Source organism: Anopheles marshallii, chromosome 3, assembly GCF_943734725.1.
Source record: "Anopheles marshallii chromosome 3, idAnoMarsDA_429_01, whole genome shotgun sequence".
Lineage (NCBI taxonomy): Eukaryota > Metazoa > Arthropoda > Insecta > Diptera > Culicidae > Anopheles > Anopheles marshallii.
The window spans coordinates 81,557,442-81,584,257 of NC_071327.1; the positions used below are offsets into that span (position 1 = coordinate 81,557,442).

At 43.0% G+C, this 26,816-nt stretch overlaps 5 protein-coding genes across 5 annotated transcripts; 4 read left to right on the forward strand and 1 right to left on the reverse strand.

The window, feature by feature from the left end:
* Nucleotides 1-6,255: 6,255 nt before the first annotated feature.
* LOC128713326 (trafficking protein particle complex subunit 3) lies at nucleotides 6,256-8,673 on the forward strand. Its single transcript, XM_053808186.1, has 2 exons — nucleotides 6,256-6,294; nucleotides 8,176-8,673. Exons 1-2 carry the CDS (start codon nucleotides 6,256-6,258, stop codon nucleotides 8,671-8,673), a joined length of 537 nt encoding a protein of 178 aa, XP_053664161.1.
* On the forward strand, nucleotides 6,738-7,787 carry LOC128713325 (nuclear transcription factor Y subunit alpha). Its single transcript, XM_053808185.1, has one exon. It carries the CDS (start codon nucleotides 6,738-6,740, stop codon nucleotides 7,785-7,787), a length of 1,050 nt encoding a protein of 349 aa, XP_053664160.1.
* Nucleotides 8,674-10,258: 1,585 nt separating the features above from the next.
* On the reverse strand, nucleotides 10,259-15,645 carry LOC128710892 (uncharacterized). Its single transcript, XM_053805750.1, has 6 exons — nucleotides 15,278-15,645; nucleotides 13,002-13,065; nucleotides 12,504-12,609; nucleotides 12,009-12,285; nucleotides 11,763-11,931; nucleotides 10,259-11,689 (listed from the first exon to the last, which is right to left on the reverse strand). The coding sequence occupies exons 1-6, from the start codon at nucleotides 15,643-15,645 to the stop codon at nucleotides 10,259-10,261; spliced, it is 2,415 nt and encodes an 804-aa protein (XP_053661725.1).
* A 6,705-nt stretch (nucleotides 15,646-22,350) lies between these two features.
* LOC128711449 (lambda-crystallin homolog) lies at nucleotides 22,351-24,009 on the forward strand. The gene is made up of 3 exons (XM_053806326.1): nucleotides 22,351-22,394; nucleotides 23,032-23,410; nucleotides 23,485-24,009. Exons 1-3 carry the CDS (start codon nucleotides 22,351-22,353, stop codon nucleotides 24,007-24,009), a joined length of 948 nt encoding a protein of 315 aa, XP_053662301.1.
* A 234-nt stretch (nucleotides 24,010-24,243) lies between these two features.
* Nucleotides 24,244-25,005, forward strand: LOC128713230 (alpha/beta-tubulin-N-acetyltransferase 9). The gene is made up of 3 exons (XM_053808090.1): nucleotides 24,244-24,320; nucleotides 24,383-24,492; nucleotides 24,560-25,005. Exons 1-3 carry the CDS (start codon nucleotides 24,244-24,246, stop codon nucleotides 25,003-25,005), a joined length of 633 nt encoding a protein of 210 aa, XP_053664065.1.
* Nucleotides 25,006-26,816: the final 1,811 nt, after the last annotated feature.

Consider the following 26,816-nt stretch of genomic DNA (forward strand, 5'->3'; position numbering starts at 1 on the left):
TCACAGCTGTTTGCAATGGTCACTTGTAATCGTCATACATTGAATAATATTTGCTCTGTAAATTAGAAAGGAAATAAAAAAACATGTTGATAAAACAGTGAGCTTATAATGCTGTCCTCGATGTACAGAGAAATTAATTGACTGCAGCCATACGTGATGATCGCAACGGTCTAATAAACGATGTCTTAAACAGTGGAAATAATGCAAACTTCCTTTACTGATTCCCCAACACCGATTGTCTCTTCATGCAAATTTATTATATTACTATATCTATTTTAGCGCATTTAGTCGTGGACACATATCAGCACCGGAACCTGGGTGGAATTTCTTCCGCCTCGTACAAATTATGCAGCATATTGTAACGAATTTTCACACCAAAAGCCAAGTACAACCATTAGCCCATCCCGCATAACCGCGTTTTAGTTCCATGTTTAGCGTTTCTCTTCCAACAAAAATCTACACGACACGTTTTACGATAAGAGTTTCTAGCGAACTCACCCACAAACGTCGCGATAAACTCACAAACGTGCTGCCACAGTACGAATTGGCTCAATCCATTCCTGACTGTTGGCGCTTTTCATTTATTATTCGCTATTTCGCTTTCCTCCCTCTAAAAAGGGTTGTAAACTCACGCTGGTAGAGAATTCTTCCTTAGCAATAACTTGTTACTCAGCACCCAGCATTACACCAACTGGCTCGCGCCTCTTGCCGCAGGAACTTTTGCTGTCTGGAAAACGATGGAGAGCAAATACAACCAAAGCCTAGGAAGATCGCTGAGCTACTATTTCAACAGAAATCGATTTCAATCCACTTATTGAGCTCAATGTCTACGCCACTGTAGAGTCCCAGGAGGTGAACTTTTACGCTGATCGCTAGACACCAATAACGGACCGAGGAAGATTTCGCCGTTTCGCTCTACCCACAGGAATTCCCGTGCAAGCAACAGTCTGCCTTCCAGGACGAACTGTCTCCCGATAATGGACCACCCGGTTTGTTGTTTTATTTTCCTACATCAAGTACCATTTAATGGATAGAGCTAGCTATTTTTCCCAATGGAATGAAATAGGTCAAAGATTCGGTAAGCGTTGTATTGCTTATGTGATATAAGTGATGGACAAAAAGGGATGGAGTGTGTCATAATCATTCGTATCTAAAATTGATTTATTCACTGGGAAGCAATCCTATCCAAATCTGATTTATTCGCTGGGAAGTAGATTGCTAGATATCGTTTCAATTATACTGTTAGTGAACCGTGAAGATAAATCTTCGTCGAGTGAACTGGTAGTTGTTTAACTTGAAGAAGCGTGTTCTTGTGAAAGAACTACGAGAACTGTTACTATGATAACTGGTTTATTGGACTTGTTATTATCACGTAGAAGGATTTTGTTGCGTGGAAATGGACCGGATGGGATGTGATACCAGTCCTGTCGATTGAGAGACAGGTGCCAATACGATTACACCATAAATTTGTACCTTTTAACATTAACTGATCAAATAACAACCTCTGATTTGACACATCAAAAGACGCATGAATAAATCACGGCGATTACATTTCATACGTATATCAATCTATCATTTAATATTACGCTTAACTATTTATAAACATTCCCTATTAATGATTTGCATACAGCATACTTAACGTTGATTCTGATGACGGCACATCAAAGTTACGAACCTCCTTTCGAACGAAAACTTTCCTTCCACAACAGTCTGGCTAAATTTTGAACCGATTGAACTAACCATAAACCATAAGGCAGCATCGAGTCATCGTTAGACGTCCATCCCCACCAAACGCCCTGGCCGTTAACAACGAACATTTACCATCCAAAGTTTATCTTCAACTAAAATGTAACCTTCGCACCAGCACAGCTCAACCGGAGACGAGCAAACGCTACGAAACAAAACACCCAATTATTACTTTCACACGGGTTTCCACAAGTTTCTACCAACCAGGTCGGGTTGAACCGTGACCAAGAACCATGACATTGTTCTAACTTCCCTTCGGCTTCCTGGATTAGACGCTGGAGAAGGCATCGAATTCGCCACCTTCCCCAAACGCACGGTAGCACGGGATACCTTTAAGCGAAGATTGCACTTAACACAGAACTTTCTTTACCGTCAGACATTGTTACTGACGCGGGTAGTGGGTAAACTTTTCGCCCGCATACTTTGTACAAGTAGAGTAACACAACAAAAACATAAACGACATCTTCACACACCTTGACCTAACTGACATCCACAGCTCCACAGATCTGGAAAAGTTTAGAGATTTTGGAGTAAACGTCAAACAATAAGTAACCGTGATCTAGAAGCCCACAACTACTTTACGCTTTCGTTAATCGTTTCGTAGACTTCAAAACAATGTTTACGTCACTTTGCCTGATATCAACCCGCGTGTCTCTTTTCCCTTATTGTATGTCCCTTAGGTCTGACTATGCATCTAGACCAACTGCATACGGGTTCCAATGCGCGGTTTGCGCCATCCACTATAATTAACCATTAGCAGCACCATCACACAACCGACGATGTCTTTACGCGTAACTTTACGTAACGCATTTAACACGCGACCATGCTCGTGCTGTTCAACGATAAAGTCATTCTGAGAGGTAAATCGGGTCAACTGAACCTTCCAGTACGACAAACTGGCGCATCGGAAGGTATCCTTGCTACATCGACCGACTAGGGAAGATAGGTGTACACACATGCATTAGCGATGAGTACGTTGACAAGCATGGCAACAGGTGTAAATAATGGTATGATGGTTGTAAGCATAAAAACCCTGGTTCCATAAAAGCAAGAGATAAAAAACCCTTTTAGATAGAGTTTTTAAAGCTTTTATCATTTACATTTATCATCGTTATTTTATTTTTTTTTTCTTTATTTTTAACGTATTCTCTAGCAGATCCACATATTTACATCTCTACCAACTTAAACCACATCTCACAGAACAAAAACAACTTCCATCTAGACACAAGTGCGCTAAAATCCCGGAACAGCTCGAGGCAATTATGCGCCTCCATTACCAAACCAAACGGTCAAACCCTTCCAACCCCCGGCTGCAAACGTCAGTGTCGAGATGTCATCGAGTGCCACAACACGTTCGGCTTTTGATACTTAATTATACCGCGATGATCCAATTAAACCATCATTACCCTCCCCCGACGGGTAAGGACTGAACTTTGATGATTGGCCATGGAATGTGACCTAACGGATCGGATTCATTCTTTTATTCCTATCCATCAGCTCCAATTTCGTACCAAATGCGAGTAATGCAAGCGCGATGGATCGAGTATAATCATTTTACTGACCGCTTTGGGGGATTGTGGCAACCAGGGACTACCAGGCAACCGGGGCAAATTTGTCTGCTCTTGTTGATCTGATGCCAAAAATAGTTTGCCGGTGCATTTGATTTCGAAATATTGGTATTTTTTTAAATATTTCTGGTAAACATTTTTGAAAATGACGAAAACAGAAGGAAAAACATCAAAGATTCATGTCATACATGATTCATGACTCTTATGAAATTTATAACACAATTATTAGATTTGCGTCTCATACTATTATTAGTATTTGAATTCACTTCACCAAGTTATTTGTACAGTCAACATTCGTCGAGCAACACATAAATATTTCATTGTACAACGGCCTTATGTCTTCCCAAAACAGACTGTGGACGGCATTTTAACGCCCGCAAACACACGATAACGACGTGCAATTACATACGCAAGCAATGGAATGCCTTATCTACCAAACCCTAAATGGCCATGTTTGTACGAATCATTTGCCAGTTCAGTTAAGTGGATCTTTAATGCCAGAATGTTGGTAGTTTATCGCCCTGCTAACAAACGGTTACACTACTTCACCATGTTTAATGTTCAAAATAATCACGATTATTTACTGCAAGCAGAGCAAATGCCTTTCAAGCGTGTGAATTTGCCTTTCAATCAAACTGAGCTCGATTAATTTACGAACGCTCGATTAACGAAAACTAATCGAGATAGAGATGAGAACTTAAGTTATATTTTATATTGAATAGAGAGGCGAAATAATTGCTCAAATATCGAACCTCGTAGAAAAGTCTCTCCATCAAAACCACATCATCATTATCATATTCTTTGCATCCAATTACACCGGGAAATAAATGTTTTCTACAGCAATTTCGCCTGAATGAATATTTTAAACTTACGGGCATATAAGGGCCTTCCCTTTTCAGCAATACAGCTACGAACTGTCTAAAATTAATTCTAAATCAATCCAATTATCATCATACAGTACGAAACAAACCAAAAACCACCCACAGGGGTTAATTTTAGGCGTTACTTAATCAAATCGATATTCAAAATTGCATAAAATTCTTTTCCCCTATCTCTAGAACGATAGAAATATTTTTCGATAACCCCACATGCCTCCTGCCACCAGCACTGGTGCATTCGCCGAAACCCTAAGGTGACCTTTACTGTTGGGAGTGTCCACAGCGCAAAGAAAGCATAGACACACAGAACAAATGCAATAATAAATGGTCAGTTGCATACACACGCCGTGTCCCCGCCGAGCCGTTTGTGCATATTCGTGCATCGATTGATTGGGGTCAAGGTTCTTTGCTATCGGGGTCGGATTCTGTTCTGCAACCCCCACGCACTTCAAGGCCACAAGCTAAGCATTTCACTTAAAGCTCTTGACTCGGATTTCAAACGGTCGTTGTCATCTTTACGTTGCTGGTTATCAGTAAACGCTTTTCCTCTCCTTATCTACCTCTTCATGCTGCAAATGGAATGTTAACGATGGTCAATTCTTAAAGATTTGCTACACATAATTTACCTCCCAACTTGCTCTGTTATCGTATTTTACCCATTGCACCGAAAATGAACCATACAGCATAATGCTTTTTATCACGCCTACTAATTATGTGTACGGGGTTTTCTTCTAGACGGGAAAGTCTTCAAACGTGGCTTGACTCGTGGTTTTCAGCCACACACCGTCGGCTTGTTCAATTCTTCACACATCAAAGTAAACTTTACGCTTGGAATGATGACGACGATGACGACAAGCTTGGTATGTTGATGATATCATTCGGTTTTCCCCTTTCACGAAACAACACACCATCTGCACGGTTCCGCTAGCTTTGTTGGTTCGTTCAACAACTTCACAACAATCGAGCGGGTTTGTTTTCCTGCTTTTTGGTAGGGAAAACTTCACCTTTCTCGAGTGGCCTATGGTGAACGCGTTTTGACGTAACACCTCACTGCTGATTAACTCGCGCAAAGAGCTGGCCGTTCCCGAGGCCAACTCTAGTGACTTCCCACCACAGTATATTCTTTGCACACCTCTGTACAACGATTAGCTCAAATCACTAATAAACTAGGGCGGACACCTGAACAACAACGCGCTTATCAGCTTCTGATTATGCATCGGAACTCGGACCACTCGCTTTTTCACACTGGCCACTGACGGAGCTGCTGGACCGTTTGGACACCAAACCGATACGTACACGTTACGCCACACTACACTCCTTCCTATTCCCCACACACCTGAACCACATGCAAGGAACCACTCAACCCAAAAGCACTGAATTACCTTCGAAAAACTCCTCCTTCGGTGTCAGCCAGAGCCACCAGATCACAATCCCGACGGGATGACGGTATCGATGGAATGGGTTTTGAAGCTATGCACTTCCCGAACTGTGGCCACGACACGCGAAACCCGTGGAAAACTTTGGAACGGGAATACGCGGGGGCGAACCGCCTACTACGATAAGATCACACACCGCCGCGCAGCGAGAATAGGATTATTAGCGAAAAATCGAACCTCTTGCTTGTTTTCTTGCTTTTCCGTCAGTTATTGGTGCATTTTTTTCTTTGGCTCACACTGTGCGCGGATGTTTGCGAACCGCTGGACTTGAGCGATGACAGACACAAGAGCAAAATTCACACTCTTGTTAACTTTTTCTCACATTTTATCTGCCTCAACTTGCTGGAATTGTAAATAATAGATGTAAATAAGGAAAAAGCTGAAGGGTAATTTATTCTCAGAATTTGATTTCACAATAGCTTCCCCCGGTTTAAATTTTCGTACATGTTTGACCAGCGGGTCGCTCACTATCCATCACGCCGATCAAACCTGGCTTGTCAAAGACGCTTGTTGACACCATCACCAAACAGAGGAAAATTTTGTTTTCCATCGAAATAGTGCATTAATCCGGGTCCCGTCGCTGAAAAACATCTGCAAACTCGATAGAAACACACCATCAACTTGAAGATGTCTCGCCAAAGTACGCGCCTCGATACGAAGAAAGTGGTAAGTGCTGATTGCAAGCTGGGGTTTGTTGGAAAATCAACTCCGATCGACGGGTGTATGAAACATGCCGTGTTCCGTACGCATCGTCACACATAGTCACAACAATCCTACGCCCCCCGAAAAAAAGAAACACTCTTTACCCGAAGCGCATTCCGAAATGAAGGTTCCGAAAACAAACGCCTTATCTTCGTCTTTCTGTTTCTTTCCTCAGTGAGAAGTAGTGAAACCCGTGGTCGCCATAGGCGTTTCATGTTCCGTATCCGTCGAGTTGCGTCGCTTCGGATTCCTCAGAGTAACGCGTCCAATTAGTGTTTTTTACGTGTCTTTCGGTTGATGTTTTTTATCTTCCTGCACTCGAAGAAACTATTGAATTATACGTATTAGTGGTTAAAAGGTTTGAAACTGGTCGGTCTGTTCAAGTACTGCAGTGTTATTAGCGCAGTATGCTCACGATGAATAACGCAGCTGCAGCCAATACGCTCGGTGGCATCACCTTCTCCGATATCAGCGGAGCCACTGGGGCAGCCGGACCGGGCACGGCTGGCCTTCAATTGGTACAGCTGAGTCAAGTTATGCCAGACCCGAACTCGCAGCAATTGTTCATGCAAAGCTTGCAGCAGCAGCTAACCGGGGGCACGCCAGCAATACAGGTCATTCCGATCGGAGCTCTCCCGCAACAGACAGTTGCCTTAGCACAAGGTCCTCCAACTGGTGCCACAATACAGGCCGCTCCACAGCAGCAACAGTTTGTACAGTACACAATGGACGGACAGACAGTGCTCTATCAAGCACTTGCTGCACCGGAAACCGCCTATCAGAGCGTGAATCTACCCATCGTGCAACTTCCGGCGACCCAAACGATAGGTACCGCTGGTACAGTACCTACCTACGGGAACATCTCCAACTTGCAAGGTGCTCCCGTCACATTCACGCAGATTCCCACGGCAACTGTCACTCAAGCCATTCCGCAGCATCATCAGCAGCATATCCAGCAACATCCGCATCATCTTCAAACGTCGGCCACTATCGATGCGAGCGCATTTCAGAACATCGTCTCGGCACCGGTCACAATTACACCTACCGCAGCCGTCGTGCCGGTCTCGCAACCACAAATCCCGATGACCACACCCGTTACCACGGTCACGATCGGTCAAAATCCGCAGGCTGCTGTAGGAGCGGTTCAGGGAGGTACCAACAGCAGCAGCGATAATAAACATGCTTCAACAACCAGCAACAACACACCAGCCGTGACTACGGAATGCACACCCACCGTAGTAGGAACGGCATCCGGTTCCGGCACGGAGATGGATCAGGAACCGCTGTACGTAAATGCTAAGCAGTACAAGCGCATTCTGAAACGACGACAGGCTCGTGCCAAGCTAGAAGCGTTGGGCAAGATACCGAAACAACGACCAAAATATCTTCACGAATCGAGACACCGACATGCGATGAACCGGGTTCGAGGTGAAGGTGGTCGGTTCCATTCGAAATAAGGATACGAGGGTCGAGATAAGAGATTTAGACGGCCATGAAATAGATTTCGACGATACGCATGATAGAATATTTTTAAGCGATAGAACCTTACTACAACCGTTGCAGGTCTTGCCTACTGGCTGACTACTGTTAAGCTGACCCTGCTGGCTAGCCGAGTGTTACCCAAAATTCCGTATGACCGGCTCTCAAGTAGCAGTAGATAGCAGAGCCCAAAAATAAATTTAAGTTGTACAAAGAACGTATTCGAAAGGCAATAAATATGTTAACATAGTTCAGTCTAAAGTAAAACCCACCTTTTTTGCTACATTCACTGCTTTGGGTGTCTTGTTTTCGGAACTCCTTTCAAGTTTTCGCCTCATCTCTTCCCTTTCCTGTTCGCGTTTGCAGAATTCAGAGCTACTGACCCTGACGTACGGAGCACTGGTGTCCCAGATGCTACGTGATTTTGAGAACGTCGAAGATGTTAACAAGCAGCTCGATCGGATCGGTTTCAATATGGGCATGCGGTTGATAGAGGACTTCCTTTCGCGCACCGGATCGGGCCGATGTTTGGATATGCGCGAAACAGCTGACAAAATACAGCTCGCCTTCCGGATGTATCTGAACGTGCAGCCGACCATCTCGAACTGGGCTGCGTCAGCGGATGAGTTTTCACTCATATTCGATACGAACCCGCTGACGGAGTTCGTTGAGCTGCCTGCGGACTATCAACAGCTTCGGTACAGCTCCATCCTTTGCGGATGCATACGCGGTGCGTTGGAGATGGTACAGCTCGAGGTGCAGTGCTGGTTCAGCCAGGACCAGTTGAAGGGTGACGCTACGACCGAGATTCGGGTGAAGTTTGTACGGCGACTGGAAGATGCGGTGCCGGCCGGCGAAGATTAAGTTACGGGTGCAGGGGTTTTCGACCATTTCCATCATTAAGCATTCATTCCGTGCAGATAAGTTGATATGCTGGTGTGCTCTTGAGACGAACCCCGAACAAGAAGAAACAAGCGCATTGGATATTCTTTGTTAACGCAATAAATTCATTACAAACACGCCCTCTAAAACCATGTTACCATTGTTTTCATTGTTTCGGAAATGGAAAAAATAGCTGCTTTCATTTATTTAAAACGCATGTATCGATCTCTATTTTGTAATGAGTTGTTCCACTAGGTGCGCGCCAACCATTATTGGCACATTACATTCGTTCGTCACCGTAAACTGCGGTGTTTGCTTTGGTACCTAGACTTCTTCTGTGGCTCTGTGGTGTGCAGAAACGAACGCTAGTATTGACGGTATTGCACGAAACAAAATGACTAGGTAAAAAGCATACTGAAACTAATCATTAAAACTTAAATGTGCTTCCACCTACACACTGTTTCTTCGCTCCGCGATATCTATTCACGATGGGACAGCTTGAGAGGAGCTCTACTCTATGTACTAACAATAAGCTTCAAAAACGAAAACAACTAAATCCCTCACTCCATATAACAACGCGCACTTCAATCATCATCTTTTACGGAACCTAAAAAAATCTCATCAAACCCAACTAATCAATTGTTGTAATCAACAGCTTAAGCCTTAACGTCCGCCACACTAAACGGTAATCCTGTTTGTTCAATATGTTTCATTGCATATATTATCGCACTTTTGTTTCGTAATATTTGGCACAATAAAGAATGTAAATAGCAAAGCTACAGCGCTGTAACGATAGATAGATATAGATAGGTACTTAGCAGAAATCCATAGCGGAAAAGTTCCGTGAGAGGAATAGGAAAGTAATTCTAAAATACTAAAATAGCGTTGAGCAGGGATCGGCACATAGAGCCGAAGAAAACTGAAAAGGTTTCCATTCTTCTAGCGTATCGTTTTTGGCAATAGAACTTGGACCGATCCCTTGCCTATAGGAACAAATTAACAAATATAACAGACACCTCCTTTTTACTCGCTTGTTTTCGTTCACACCGGGATCCCCCCTGGGGGAATCAAATAGACAAATGCGAATTCTTTCAGGCATTTGCGGAGAATGTAAGCAACTAGGCATTAATCGTACGTAAAGACTGGAAACTAGAATGATTACGTTAAATAGAAGTAATAGAGAAGATTAAGTTAATAGTGAAAGTCGTTGGGATACAGCAATAGCAAAAAAGGCCGGCATTCCTGCCGTGAGCATTTTCAACATTATTCTCTTAACATTCTTAACAAAATTCTTGCAGCTCCGTTTGCATCCATGGAACTAAGAATATGCTAATAAAAACAATATAACAAATCAATAAAAAAACATAACATCTCATACAACCGCAGAGAAACATTTCAAGTATCGTCCTTTTAGGAACGATATTAGGACGTAACCTTTCCTTTCTCCTTTTTTTTTGCTCTTTTATAACTAACAACGATTGGACTGTTTCGCGATAAGATGTTTGTACTGCGTTAAAAGTGGATCTATTGCACTAATTGTACCACACTCACACTCGGTACGAAGCTCTCAGTTGATTATGGCACTACTGCTATTCTGACAATGGATCAAGCTGGAGTGTGTGCTCAGTACCTTTTTGAGCGTTTCCAGCGTCTTCAAACAAATGACCACACAACAACCCTTCGAATGGCCATCCCGCGGTCCAGCACAGGAACAGTTCTGTAAGCTTTTCAGCATATTAGTCAGCGGTTCCAGTTGATCGGTTAGTTTGGGTCCGATTCCACTAATACCATTGTCGTTTGCTGCTACCGATGCTTTGCAACAAGAAGATTGCAAAAAAGGTTCTTTTAACGGTTCGACTTGAGGTTGCTGCATTGCCATCAAGTGCACGGTGCCACCAGGTACGGTGGTGGATTGCGCTTCAATCGAGGTTGCTGGTTGCAACTGTGCATGGTGTCGATCCTGCGTTTGGGATATGGTTGGCAGCAGCGAAGGAGATGCGTTGAATTCGGAACTTGCAGATGCTGTACCACGGCAAGGATTCTCAGGACCACAGCCTCCAATGCAACCCTGCAACGGATCACACTGGCAATTGACACAACGACAAATATCTGCATCGGCCGTTATGTCCTTAAGTGTTTTGGTCGAAGCAACCGCCACAGGGATTGGGCCGTTCATTAGCATGTTGTTTGGTTCGGATTGAGCAGTTTCCATTTGGTTAACCGATACGAAACCGCCACTTCCCAATGGTTCGGGACCTTGCGTACTCCCTGCCATAGCATCCGACGATGAATTTAGCTTCGGTAGGAACTCCTCGGCAAACAGTTCATTGATTAGCTTTTCCGTTTCTTCCTGTTCTTCCTGCTTCACCACACCGGCACGCTGTTCACTGTTTTGTATTGCACGATCAATCTGTACGGTAGCGTTGGCACTTTCAAGCAAATTTTCGTCAAAATAATTCTCGATTGTAAACACCTGCGATCCATCGGCAGGAAGTTCACCGGTAAGATCAGCTCCACCTGTGGTTGTAGTGGTTGCGGCAATCGTATCCGTGGTCGGTAGATAGTCCGCTACATTCACATTAAATGAAAGATCCACATATGACGGAACATTGGTCGGGAGTGCTACACAGGCGGACGTTACGGGATCGAGTGTTGCGAGCGATTTCGTTTGTAACATCGAAATGTCGATCCATTGTGGGTTAAGCTCTTCCTCCGCGGCAAGCGCCAGTTCGAGGGCCTTTGATTCGTGGAAATCATTCACCTGTACGAAGCTAAATTCGTTCTCGGCAGCCACAATGCTGTTCACAGGATCTGGCGGATCCACATCAGCCTGTTGCGCATTCGGGGACTGGTCATTAACGTTGTCGATTGCACGTGTCCCTTCTGTTTCATATTCATCGTCCAGAAGCACAATATCGTAGGAGGACATTTCAGCTTCATGATCATCAGCCGATGAACGCATTTTCTTCATTTTGGAGGATTTGGAAAATTTTTTCTTCTAAAAAGTGATGATAAATGTTAGAACATTTTACGTGTCCTTGTTATGACCGAGACACAATCCTTCTTCTTACCGCTTTTTCATGTGTTTTCGAATGTGTTTTCAGACTGTGGGGTGTGCTGAAGGATTTGTTACAATCATTGATCTTGCACGAAAAGGGACGTTCACCCGAATGTGTCCGGATGTGCGTTTTCAGATGATGCGATGCGGTGAACGCTTTGCCACATTTATCTTCTTTGCATCTAAAATATATATTAAACTCATTTCAGTCATCTTTCTTGGGCGAAAAATAATACTTCTGTTAACAAAACACACATACTTGTACGGTCTCTCTTGAGTGTGAACACGCGAATGTTTCTTCAGATCACTCAGCGTGGTGAAAACCTTCTGGCAGACGGAACAATTGAACGTTTCGCCATTGTGGAGCCGCTCGTGTGCCCTCAAACGGTACCGCGTGTTGAACGCTTTGCGACAGCTGCTCTCGCTGCAGATGTACGGTTTCACCTTCGTGTGGACGCGTATATGTATCTTCTGGCTGTAGGACGTCAGGAACGCTTTGGTGCAGCCCTCTTCGGTGCATTTAAACTTGTACTCACCTATCGGGAAGCAGGAGCGGAAAGATATAAACAGGTAAATATTACACTTTTAAAACGATGACAGATCAACGGATGATATCAAACGAAGCGTACCAAGGGTAGTATACTTATCCTATCCACATATTTTCAACGCATCGTTAGCACAAAGAAGATACCTCATATTAGCATGCATTAATGGGAAGAATATGTTCAAGACAATTCCCGTCCTAACTGCTTACCTCGGTGTGTTTTCATGTGTGTCCTCAGGTTGCCTACCGTACTATAGCTGCGGTTACAACTGCCATAGTTGCAACGATACCGGGCCAGTATTTGATTGTCCGGACCCTGAGAGCGAACGAACAAAACAAACCATTACAAAACGATGTTCATTTCGCTTCACACAATTTCGACAACTAAATTGATTTACTAAGGAATCATTAATACGACAGAAATAGGAGATAAACAAATTGTTTACAATCAATGTGGATCTCACTACGGTAGGAACTTGCGAAAAAACATATTTATAACTAAACTAAACAATGATAAGTGTACTTCTCTTTTGTTTTACAATACACTACTAGTTACTACCTTACTATTTGTAGTTAAATTAAAATTTAAAAAAATCCGATTTGTTGTGTTCTTTAATTTTTCTCTCCAATCAATCAATGTTCTATCCGCTAATAATCTATCGGAACCGTTTGTTTCATAGCTTATGTTTTACATTGCTAAATGTGTACCTCGATCGTGATAGTGGCATGCGATGGCTCTCCGTCTTCGTATAGAGTATTGTTTTCTTTATTACTGAATAGAGGAACGAATTGGAAAACGGAATTCATCAGCATCAGTACGTTCATGTTTCATATTGTTTAGTAATTATCAATTTAAAAAAAATGCACTTTAAAATAGGTGTGTGTTTTTTTATGAGCTTAATGGAAGAAGAAAAATAGCGACAGAACGAATCGAATCGAATTGTTATAGAAAATAAAACGAGTGCATGGCGTTGGGGGGAAAAGGGTTATTCTTGAGGAAGGAAACACATTCCTGCATTGCAATGTGCATTACACTACAAACATGCTTCTATTATACTACTAAAGCAACTAACAAAACAACCCTAGTTACAGTACCCAAAAGATACCCTCATATTTTCTCTAGTAATAGCGCTCTTTCTCTCTCGCATGCTATAAAGTTATTAATAATCGAAAATAAAAGGGCCTTCGTCCGGTTTGAAATCGTAAACATGTTTTTATGCTCAACAAAACGACCACGATTGTCTATATATCGCTCTTCTATATCTGACATTGAGACGGGAGGACTCAATCCCCCACTGACTGCCATGTGAATATGTTTTCATGTTTACACCACCCGGCCGTCGTCATGGTGCTATTTTTACACATACAACTATTACATGGCCTTCTATTTAGATGGCAAAATACAAACAAACAGCCAAAAATCATTAAATGCGGTATTAACACTTCATTTGTACTTGGGCGGGGGGCAAATGGCAAAGCATATGAGCCGGACAATTTCTCACATGGCACACTGCAGGCAAACCCAATTAGACGAAAGGTCACTACTGCTCATCTACTCTTTTTCCATGCTTCCCATATGTGTTCGTACATCATCGCATCAGTCAACAGGTGATTGTGCAGTGTGTTCCTTAATCCGTGCGGATCATCTTCGCGTTGAACGGGTGGAATTCGTGTTCGCATTGAGTATCCCACCCAGCAAATAAAAAACAAATCCCGAAAATTGGCCTGAAGCTGGTAATGCACCTGCAATGATAATGTAAACAGATACAGTGCCTCTATCATTGCGCGACGACATTCAGGGATAGAGATAGGGATAGGCTGCAAGTGAAAAGGGTGAGAATAAAAGAAAGCCCCTTGTCGTCGTCGTTCGGTTGTCGGTCCTCGCACGGAACGGCCGGCGATCATACGCCCCAGGGAGAAAACTCAAACCAATTTGCATCGCCCACGCCAAAGTGGCCACGCTTTGCAGTGTGGTGGGTCCCGGGCGCGTGATGATGCTTTAAATATAATCTTTCCTTTTTGGCCTTTTTGTTTGCAATAACCGGACGATTTATTCTTTCCCTCTTAAGGCGACAGAGACATACGGCTCCGTCGAGGGCGATCTCAGCCTTTTCCACCCAGCGCCGTTAAGAAAAAAGTGATACACATTATTAGTGTGATGTTTCATCTAGCTCTCCGTAAGGCCCGCAAAACCGTTGTTCCAATTTGTTGGCCCACGCCGTGCCGTGGATGCCGTGCGGCACGCCGCTTCGTCTGGGCCACAAAAACCACCGACTAAAACCACGACCAGTGGCCAAAACAATCGACGACTGATCGTGTAGCGTAGGGTAAAATGCGCTCGTACGCTCGCATGCCGCATAGATCGAGCTGCGGGAGAAAGATCCCACGACAAAGTAGGAAGTTCTATTAATAAATATTTTGGAAGCCGCGTACAAGTCGAAGCCATGGTAGTTTCGGCACGGTAAAGGGGAGGGTCTGCCATTTCGCGTGGGAAAAAAAACGGACACAATCTCACTAATTCCATCCAATGTTTGCTGACGAACACTCCCGGATGGGTGGAATGTGGGCCATTAAAATTCATCGACCGAAAGTCCTGAGAGATTTTGGGCGATTTAAATCTGCGTTCTGTCTCTAATCCTCTTCCGATCACCGTAACATGATTTGTCGAACATAAAACTTAAGCAGGATCGTGTTACAGAATGCTATATGATAGGGGCATACAATGAAAGGGTTGTATTAGTTGAATGCGTACAGGGAAACAAACATAAACAAGAGAGCGTTTACTGATAAGAGCGCGCGAAAGGCAAAAGAAAGATAGAGAATTTTTGCAGAAAATGATTTGGTGTAGAGGAACTACTAGTCTTGCAAAAGGTCAGCGTGATTCGTTTCGAAACAGCTACAAGGAGATGGACGAATTCGTAGCAAGGAGATGCAACAAATGAATCATTAACGGAAAAGAAGAAGTAATCTTGTCTTCTATGTACCATCCTCCGTCCTCATCCAGCTCATCGTCTATCTTTTCAAACTCAACCAGAATACTATTATCATTGATGTCGCAGAATGGGTTGCCTTCGCTGCCACTACTACTGTGCTGCTCGTCGGATTGCTGCTGCGGCAGCTGCTGGTTTTGCGCTGACTGCAGATACTTTGTCTCGCGCTCCTCTTCGATCGCGGAGCCAATGTCATCCGCTGACGGTTCCACCACCGTCGTCATCATGTCCAGTGGTACGAGATCGAACGGATTGAGCTGGTTTTCTTCCGCCAGCGTTTGAAAGTGCTGCGGAACTTGCTCGTGTATCGCACGTTCTAGAGCATCGATATAGAATTGGCTGCTAAGAGCGAAATTCATCATGTCGTTGGCCTGCACTTTCTTCCACACTACTCTAGGATTCACCGAAACGGGGTCGAAAATCGCGAACGCGAGCACTGCGCGAGTAATTTTCACAGCACCGACTTTCCGAACTTATTTTTCCACTGTTTTCCGTCGTCTTTTGGGGTCGATTTTTTTATTTTTATTTTAACCCCGTTTGACATTCCTTTGACATTTGTACAATCTGTGGCGAAAGCGAACTGTTGTCGTGCTTTTACTAGTGTTGGGAAAAATTGTCAGGATGCAACCTGACAGTTAGCTACATGGTGTAGCTGTTTTCTTTGCAAACACTGTAGACAAAAATGTCAAACTCTTAACCTAAAATATACACACGTGCTTCTGCACTTCCCGATAGGAAAGTCGTCCGTGTCGCCTCAAGCTTCTATTACATCCGAAAAACTATTTCAGGTTATGGGCCCAGTATAACCCAAACCTAGTTCATCTGTTTATTTTTTTTTCTCATCGTAGTCTCCCTGAATACTGTTGATCCAATGGAAGAAGAAAAGAAAGTGTATCTTTTCGATGGTACGAATTTCAGCAACTGGAGCTTCCGGACGGAAGTGTTGCTGGAGGAGCTGGATCTGATTGATTGCATTCGTGTTGAAGCGGAAAAGGCTTTGGAATGCAAAGTATTGGCTACTGATTCGGCTGAGGTAAAGAAAACCAAGGAGGACCAGCTGAAGAAGAGGAAAAAGAAGGATGCTAAATGCAAATCGGTTTTGGTGCGGAATATTGCCGACTCACAGTTGGAGTATATAAAAGGTAAACAGACCCCGCGAGAGATTTGGACCACTTTGGAAAACCTTTTCGCACGTCAAGGAACATGTGGCCAGTTCTATATTATGAAAAAGCTTTCAGCGATGAAGTTTGTGGAGTCAGGTTCTCTCCAAGCGCACCTACTCGGGTTCGAGCGGATGGTGCATGATTTGGAAGCAACCGGAATCAAACTACAAGAAAGTTTGGTTGTGTTTTACCTGTTGCAAACCATGCCGAGTTCATATGGACAGCTAGTGACTGTCATAGAAACACTGCCTCCGGAACAAATGACGCTGGACTTTGTAAAGGCTCGTCTTCTCAGCGAGAGTTTGAAGCGAGAAAATAATGGAGAAATGAGCGAGAAGAACGATTCCATGGCGTTTGCTGGAAAAGCCCAGAAACATAAACTGAAGTGTTTCTATTGTAAAAAGTTTGGGCACAAACGCACTGAATGTCCCATATTAAAAGATCGGCAAGATAAGAAAAGAATGTTTGCACATGCGAAACCGAGAGCAAATTTCGCTGATGCAGAAAACCATGGTGGTGGATCAAATAAAAGCGTAAGTTTCGTGGGTGTGAGCAGGGGAAATACAGTTCCCATTGAGTCGAATCGTATACGATGGTATATCGATTCAGGATGCTCGGATCATCTGGTAAACGACAAGACGCTATTCGAAAAGTTGCATCCGTTGCAGAATCCAGTCGAAATAGCAATTGCGAAGGACGGTGAAACAATCGTTGCAGAATACACCGGTACAGTGAAAGTAATAACGCTTAAGAATGGTAAATATGCTACATATATCATTCACGATGTACTATTTGTTCCTGAGCTGAGATGCAACCTATTTTCGGTATTGCGTGTGGACAAGGCAGGTATGCGTGTAGAGTATTCGAACGGAGAAGTAAAAATTCATTGTGGATCTGACATCATAGCGTGTGGTTCTCTACAAGGACAATTGTACGAGCTCAAGTTCTGGAGATCGAATTTCGACAGAAACAAAGTGATGTTGACACATGGTCGTATACCGGAAAATATGGATTTATGGCATCGTCGCTATGGACACTTGAACGGTAAAAGCCTTGAACATCTTTTTCGTAAGCAAATGGTATTAGGAGTAAAAATGCCATGCGATTCGAAAGATTTCAAAGACATGAATTATTTCATGTGTAAACCGTGTTTGCTTGGTAAGCAAACTAGAAATCCGTTTTCAATACGCGAAGGAAAAAGATCGTCACGGGTACTGGAACTGATCCATTCTGATGTATGTGGACCAATAACTCCAATTGGAATATGTGGTATGAAGTATTTTGTTACTTTCATTGATGATTGGTCGCATTTCACAATGGTGTTTCTCATCGAATCAAAAGATGAAGTATTCAATATGTTCAAGGAATATGAAGCTCAAGTAACCGCAAAATTTGGGCAGAAAATAAGTCGACTTCGCTGTGACAACGGTGGAGAATATCGAAGCAAAATGTTCGAGAGGTTTTGCAAACAACGAGGCATCTACGTAGAGTGGACGGTTCCCTACACTCCAGAACAAAACGGGGTTAGTGAACGTATGAATCGAACTCTAGTGGAAAAGGCACGTTCTATGCTGGAGGATAGTGGTATCGACAAAAAATTTTGGGGTCAGGCAATACAAACTGCAGCATATCTTACGAATCGGAGCCCATCATGTGCGATTCCATCTGGTGTTACACCATACGAAATGTGGGAAGGTAAGAGACCTGATATTACTAACTTACGAACATTTGGTTGTAGCGTATTTGTACACATTCCGAAGGAGCACCGAAAGAAAATGGACGCGAAGTCATGGAAGGGAATTTTTGTTGGATATTCCCATAACGCATACCGTGTATGGAACGAAAGATCCCAACGAATTGTGGTTGTACGTGACGTCATATTTGATGAATCTAAGCGATACGAACCGGTTTTTGAACGAAAAGCACCTTTTATGTATCCTGCAGCTGAGAATGATCCAAATGATAAAAATTGTGAGTCGTTAATGATAAATGATGATGAACCTCAAACATTAATTGAAGAAGAATCGGATGACGAATTCGAGAGTTTCTCTGAAGGAAGCGGAACAGCATCGGGAGGTTACCGTGATCAATCTGAAGCTGAGCCAGAAAGTAGTGAGGAGTCAAGTGCGAAGCAACGACCGCAAAGAAACCGCAATACCTCCTGAATGGCATAAGGATTATGATGTCGAGTTTGCGGCATATGCATTAAGTGCAACGGCATATGTGGAAAACGTACCAAACTCCTTGGCAGAAGCCAGAAATCGAAATGATTGGCCCAAATGGGAAGCTGCGGTACAGGATGAGATGTTTTCGCTGGAAAGGAATAATACCTGGGTTTTGACGAAATTACCTTTGGGTCGTACAGCCATCACCAGCAAATGGGTATTCCGAATCAAGAGAGGAATAAACGGACAACCTGATCGGTACAAGGCACGTCTAGTGGCCCGTGGTTTTAGTCAACGACGTGGTTTTGACTATAGTGAGACATATTCTCCTGTTGCGAAACTTGACACTATACGTACTGTGCTCGCAATGGCAAATCATGAGAAGATGCTTATACATCAAATGGATATGAAAACGGCCTTCTTAAATGGAGAACTGCAGGAAGAGATTTATATGCGTCAGCCAGAAGGTTATGAAACAGGAACAGATTTGGTATGTCGTTTAAAAAGGTGTTTGTACGGATTGAAGCAAGCATCAAGGGCATGGAATGAGCGTTTTCATTCATTCGTTAAATCTAGATTGAGATTTGAAAGGAGTATGATCGACCAATGTATGTACATCTGGAAAACTGATAGAGGATTGGTGATCATGCTGATATATGTGGACGATATTATCATCGCTGGTACGTCATTGCGGCTGGTGGAGACGGTGAAGAACTGTTTGGCACATGAGTTCGAGATGACTGATGCAGGGGAAGTAAAATACTTCCTTGGTATGCACATCGATCATGACTTGAAAAACTGTGTGATGAAGATCAGCCAGAAGCAATATTTGGAAAGCTTATTGCAGCGATTTAAAATGGAAAATTGTAAGGTGGCATCAACTCCAATGGAAACCCACTTGAAGCTTCCTCGCGGTGAAGAGAAGGATCGAACGAATCAACCCTATCGAGAGTTGGTTGGCTGCTTGACATACGCTACGTTGACTACACGACCAGATTTGGCAGCTGCTGTTAATATTTGCAGTCAATATCAAAGTTGCCCAACGGATTTACACTGGACTTACTTGAAGCGAATTTTGCGCTTCGTCAAGGGAACTTTGGATGTTGGCTTAGTGTTTCGTGGAAACCCTGAGGCAGTGACGATGGAAGTGTTTTCGGACGCCGACTGGGCAAATGATCCTGTAGATAGGCGATCTATCAGTGGTGCAGTGTTCAAAGTTTTTGGGTGCACTGTTGCTTGGATTACCCGAAAACAACAGGTTGTCTCTCTTTCATCGACGGAGGCAGAACTAGCAGCATTGTGCGTAGCTGCATGTCATGAGCAGTGGTTGGTACGACTGTTGCGAGATTTAGGATACGATCCTAAGGAGCCGATATGTTTCTACGAAGACAACCAGTCGTCCATAAGAATTGCTGAAGAGTCGAAGGATTTTGGACGCTTAAAACACGTTGATGTAAAATTCCATTATCTTCGAGACTTGATACGGGAAGGAAAAATCTGTCTGAAGTATATACCATCTGCAGATCAACAAGCGGATATGATGACTAAGAGTCTTCCAGTAGCGGTTTTTCGTAGACATTGCTCAAGCATTGGTTTGGCTAACTGTAGCGGTTGAGCAGGGGTGTCAGGATGCAACCTGACAGTTAGCTACATGGTGTAGCTGTTTTCTTTGCAAACACTGTAGACAAAAATGTCAAACTCTTAACCTAAAATATACACACGTGCTTCTGCACTTCCCGATAGGAAAGTCGTCCGTGTCGCCTCAAGCTTCTATTACATCCGAAAAACTATTTCAAAAATCCCAGTTCTTCCGGAGACGGACCGGATTAATCCGCATCGATTCGGAATCGACTCCGGATTTTACTCTAGATTCGTTTAAAAAAAACTAACTCATGTTCAAGTTCCGTTTGAGAATTTGTTCACATCATCATTACACTGTCAAGCTTATATATTAGCTTTATAACAATCCTAATGTTGGATAAAATTTGGAGTAAATCCGGAGTTAATCCGGAGTAGTCCGGATTTTTGACGATGGAGTGGGAGTGGATTCATGAGTTCACTCCGGAGTACACATCACTAGTTTCCATGGTGAGCATACATTTGTACGGTTTCGTGACTGTCATCACCGGTCTTGGTTTGTTTATATGTGAGGAAACATAAACAGTGCACATATGTTCAGAACTTTTCTACGAAAGAGTGTTAAATTTAATACTAACCGACCTATTTATCTGTTCAGAGTGAGTAAAGCTGCTAATTTGATCCCAAGGCTACACTATACGTTAGTTGCGTACATGCATGCTATTAAATTATTAAAATGGATTATGATTATCGTTTTTAAACCACTTTCTGCGATTTTCCACTGCAGTTTTCTGTTAATTTTATCACACTATCCCAATAAAATATGCATTTTATTACCTCTGTGTCTTTCCCGATGCTCATAAACATTTGTTTATTTCGTTTATGCTAATAATCCACTTATATTCGACTTTATCAGTTGTCACTAAACCATATCAGTTGACCTCGTCACGCTACCGAATTGTATGCCCATCACAGCATACAACCAAATTCAAACTAGACGGATGGCAACATAATCGTTGTTGGAAGCGAGGTGTCAGCTTGATTCAATTAGAACTGACAAGGGAACTAATCGTTATCAACATTTCCTGCTGCGTCTGATGCAAGTGTGCGGTAAATTATTCTACACGTTAGCCTCAAATTAGGAAGAGGTTAATTGGTTCGCTTGAATGAAATCCACACTAGATAGGAGCGATGATAACCCAATCGGTTGCCTAAACCGAACACATATGCAAAAGGCCATCCACATAGAGTCAGTAGAACGTTGAAATTATGTGCTGCTACATCCGCTATAGTGGAATATGTTTTTTTTATTCCTCAACAATACACTTCAAGCACTTGGTAAACGCCAGGAGTTATCAGAGCCCATATATTTATCAGTTCTTATCTGAGGCGTCGTTACTGTTTACTGGTGTTGTTTCTTATCCTTGATTAAACTCAGAACCCAGCACCGATAGAGTGGTTGTTTTGAAATAGCTACTACAGCAGGAGTGCATACATGTTTATAATGGACCCAAAAAGGAATTTTTTTGTACAAAACCATAACTAAAAATCTTTTCCTCATTCTGCCAACAGATGCGCGTGCCAGTGGCCATTCAAACGATGCAACAAAATGGTCACAGAACGGGGTGGGGTTGAGCATCGTACTTGTCTCTTACAAAAACAAACACAGCGCGTATCTGAGCGCACAGCACACAGACCGCGAAAACACACGCGACTGTTTCCTGTCGTACTCTCCCGGCCGGTTCCTCGTGTTATCTACATGCGAGGTTAAACTACCCCGAGATCGATCAGTCGCACCCATTCCTTCTGCCCGATTGGACGCACCGGTACCCTTTTGCTTTGAGTGATTTAATTGCTACCAAGTTCGCCAGAGTATTCCGGTTCAGACTCACCTCGGTCAAGCGGTGTGTTAACCGGCATCCAGCAGCTAGTGGCGCTTTTTTCCGCTGACGAAATAGTGAAAGTATTTCCTTTTACGTAGTACCCTATTGTGTGTTTGATTTCCCGCATTTTTTTCGAAATTTTATTCAAGTGGTGAGTGGTTGTTCCAGCAACATTGGACAGTGAGTGTTCCGGTGATCATATAATAATAAAACTACGATCTATTTTTCTTTCCCCACTGCTCAACGATTTGAACGGGAAGATCTGTAGATTGGTAAGCATGGCAAGCAAAATGAAGAAAGAGAAAGTAGCCATCATTGGAAGGTAAGTAAGGAATGTTGTAACTGCTTAGGGTTGCCTTTTTATGTAAAGAATGTAAATAGTTTCGATGTACAGGTTAAGGGTGTCATAAGTCTAACCACAAAACAAGTGTATAAAAATTTAAAAGAAACAGGAAAATAACCGGATTTTAGAAACATAACACGACCTACCTGAAGGACTCCCCGTAGTAAACCGATATGGAAAGCGTTTATCTTGAATTTTATTATATGTATGCTCTTCATATCGTATGTTCAATATTAGCGCAACACTTAAAAGTGCACTCAATAACTCTATAGAAAATTGCACTCTTAAAGTACTGATTACAGTTACAGTCAATCGATGTCAATAAAACTCCCGATGGGAGTTTGTGTTCTCTTCAAGGACACATAATCTACTAAAGGGCACATATGCTCTGGATCTCGCAATGACTCCTCCTGTACATCGCTTGTAATGGATTGCGATTACAGAAACACAATGAAACTCATTCAAACAACTGCATTCCCGTTGCAGTGGATGGACGAGAGATAGAGCAAAGTCACCGCAAACAGAATAACACAAACATACACCTACTGACCTACCACTGACATTGAGCAAATGCTTTTACTTCCCTCTCCGCCCGTACACCCGTGCCTTTCCGCAGCGGTCTTATTGGACGGTCCTGGGCAATGCTGTTCGCTGGCGTTGGTTATCAGGTGATCATCTACGATATCATACCCGAGATTGTGGAAAAGGCACTGAAGGAAACGAAGCTGGAACTGGACAGCATTGAGAAGCAGGGTCTTCTTCGGGGCAATCTGTCGGCGGCGGAGCAGTTTGCCTGTATTAGCGGTACGGACAATCTGAAGGATGCCATCACGGGGGCTCTCTACGTGCAGGAGTGTGTCCCGGAGCGGCTGGATATCAAGAAGAAGCTGTATACCGAGGTGGATGGACTCGTAGGGCCGAACACGATCCTGGCCAGCTCGACCAGCACCTTTATGCCTTCGTTGTTTAGCGAAGATATGAAGCATCGTGCTCAGGTTAGTAAAAATAGAAGTAATATTACTAGCATTCCCTTATCTAAAGTCCATATTTTTGTTCCAATGTTTTCCAGGTTCTGGTAGCTCACCCGGTGAACCCTCCGTACTATGTCCCTCTGGTGGAAATCGTCCCAGCCCCGTGGACCAAACCCGAGTATACGACAAAAGCACGCGAGCTCATGACGGAAATTGGTCAGAAGCCGGTTACGTTGTCTCGTCAGATCGAAGGCTTTGCCCTGAACCGCATCCAGTATGCGATCCTCAACGAAACCTGGCGCCTGGTGGCGGACGGTATACTAAGCGTGAAGGACATTGATGTGGTAATGTCGGAGGGGTTGGGCATGCGGTATGCATTCCTTGGACCGCTTGAAACGGCACATCTGAATGCAGAAGGTATGCTGAACTACTGTGATCGGTACTGTAACACGATCTACGCCGTCAGTCAAACGATGGGCCCAACGCCACGAATGGAGGGCAAGGTAGCGGAACAGGTGGCCAAGGAGCTGGAGGAGATGGTACCGATCGACAAACTGCCCGAGCGTCGTGCATGGCGCGATGCCTGTTTGACGAAGCTGGCACAGCTGAAGAAGAATATTTAAGCTCAGGATAACATTTGTCCTTTTTTTTAATGAATCTGACCTCTGGAATGCATAAATATTATGCAGTAATAAAGGGAACGTAAAATACCTATTGCTGACATATGTTTTCTGAATCACATGTTGAAGAAGCGCCTCATACTTAGCCTATCATTTACATTTATCATTAATTACTGATCTTGACCTTCTTCGTTTAGGTTCATTAACTTATCTCCGTGAGCAGGAAATGAATTCACCATGAGACTCAACGAACATCTTCAGATTATCGGTAAAAACGTTATCCTGGTACCGTATGAGAGTAAACATGTGGAAAAGTAAGTACGCTCTGTAAAGATCGTCTGTAAATGGAACGATTAATCGGGATGTAATTATGCAGATATCACCAGTGGATGAAAAGTGAAGAATTACAGGAACTAACCGCTTCGGAACCACTAAGCCTCGAGCAGGAGTACGCCATGCAACAAAGCTGGCGTAATGATGAAGACAGTAAGTGATTCGACCGGTTAACATAGTTCTCTTACCTTCAGAATAATTGAATCTTTCCAAACTACAGAGTGTACCTTTCTCATCCTGGATCGCCAATGCTATGAACAAACGACGGACGAAATAGAAGCTCTCGTGGGTGACACAAACATCTTCATCCAATCGAACACGGAAGACGACCCGGCGCTGAAACGGGATGTAGGCGAAATTGAAATAATGATCGCTGAACCAGCCGCTCGGGGGAAACGTTACGGTTGGGAGGCTACACTGTTAATGCTGCTTTACGGCGTGGAACATCTGCACCTGCGGCAATACATCGCCATCACGAAGGACACGAATGAGCGTGCGATGAAAATGTTCGAACGAATGAAATTTCGGGAAACGAAACGTACTCCTATCTTCCATGAGGTCAGCTTCGGACGACCGGTCGAGGAAGATTGGATCGCGTGGTTAAAGCATGAGGTAGGATCGCACGCGATCAAACACTACCCTACTAAAGATTTGCATTCGGAATAGATAATGCGAATATTACCTAACTGTGTTTTTTTTTCAAGGTAGAAGATTTATTTTTATTATTTTCGTTACTCTCTACAGCGTCTAAAGACAATCTTTATCGTCTCACGAACCGTTCGTTCGTAACCCTGTGTACGACTTGTCTAATAATTAGCTATTTTTGGCAGATTATTGTAGTGTTCTTGTTTTTTTACTCGTGGCTCAAAATATTATCTCACTTACATATACATTATGTTACGATTGTTGTATTCCGCACGACTCGAAATCATGTGTTTTAAAAACCAGGGGCAGTATTGATTTCATTGTTTGCATTTCAATTCGTTTCGATGCATTAACCGTGTTCCTGTGAAGGACACGTTATTTGGTCGTTACATCGCTTTTATTATGTTTGGTTTCACACATCTTCGTCAATAAAACAAAGAGTTTGAGCAGAGTTTCTGAGAGTGGTTTTGTGTGTTTTTGTGGTGAAACATTGTATTATAAAAAATAAAAAATAACACGCTAAAACCGGCGCTGAACACTGAACGTTAACGGCATGTTGCATCTGTAGCTGTTAGCTGCTGAGAGCCATTCGCGCCACCAAGGGCTAGGAACCACCTGTTAGTATAGTGCCAGCGATAGAAACTACGTACACGCAATCACACGTTTGACCAAATTGCTTCCGATGTCTCGTGGTAAGAAAGTTATTTTCAACAGCTAATTTTATGTTCTCTTTCACCACTTTGTTTACGATTGTTTAGAGTTACGGAACATAGCGTAACGGTGCCTGTTCTGCTCAACCCCCTTCAAAATGCACCACGACCTTATATCAATTTTAATGTTTGCCTATCTAATGTGCTTACCATGCTTGTAAGCAAAATGTACTTCTAAATTTGATTTTCGTTTCCCCCTTTGTGGTTTAGAGAGTAGAAAGTTTTCACTAACTTATTCGTCCTGTTTACTTTCAAATGTTTGCGTCTTTTTCCCTAATTTCCCGTTGAAATTTTCACAATTTTCCGATTATGTGCCAAAGATTCTCGTTTTGGAAACGCACTAGTTGCGAATCGCTACTCATTTATCGAAATAGAAATTAAACAGTGTCTTGTGCTATCCACAATAATGAACCGCTTTGCTATGAGTTATTTGTTCTTGCTCTAAAATGTTGCATAAAAAATGCGTGCCTTTCTAAATTAATAGTATGTTTCGTTTTGTGCATCTGTGTGCTTTAAGCAGTAATAGAAAGATTTATAGAGTGGAAATAACAAGAACAGAAAACTTCAGCATTTTATCTAATCAGCATTGCGAGATTAGAATACGAATTAGCAAAATAAACTCACATAAACCGGCTGGCCTTACCTATTCAAAAACATCCTAGAAGTTTACATTGGCTGAGTATTGCCCAGCGAACTCTCTCCTGCTTCTTGCCCTTCTTCTCGGTACCTTAGGTAGTCTCTGTTGACGTCAATAAATAGATCGTTTACGAGTTCAACTAATCTAGAACTCCCATGCTTGGAGCTGACATCATATATATCCTGTTGTAATTAACGTCTTCTCTTGCGGCTTGTCTTTAGGTAGCATTCTATCATTTCACAAAAGTAATGAATTAACAGTATGAAAATAAATACCATCCAGCCGGAACATTACAGCTGATATTGCAACTTGTTCGTAGACAGGAGGACAGGCCATTGAATTGTGCTACAGCTAATGTCTAGAAATGAGAATAAAGATTCAAAGTGATCGGTGCCCTGTCTCTTTTACGACCCAGTATTAAGCTGATTTCCTATCCGATTTTTAAAATGTGGTGCACTGTAATAATCTATGCATATTTATAGAGT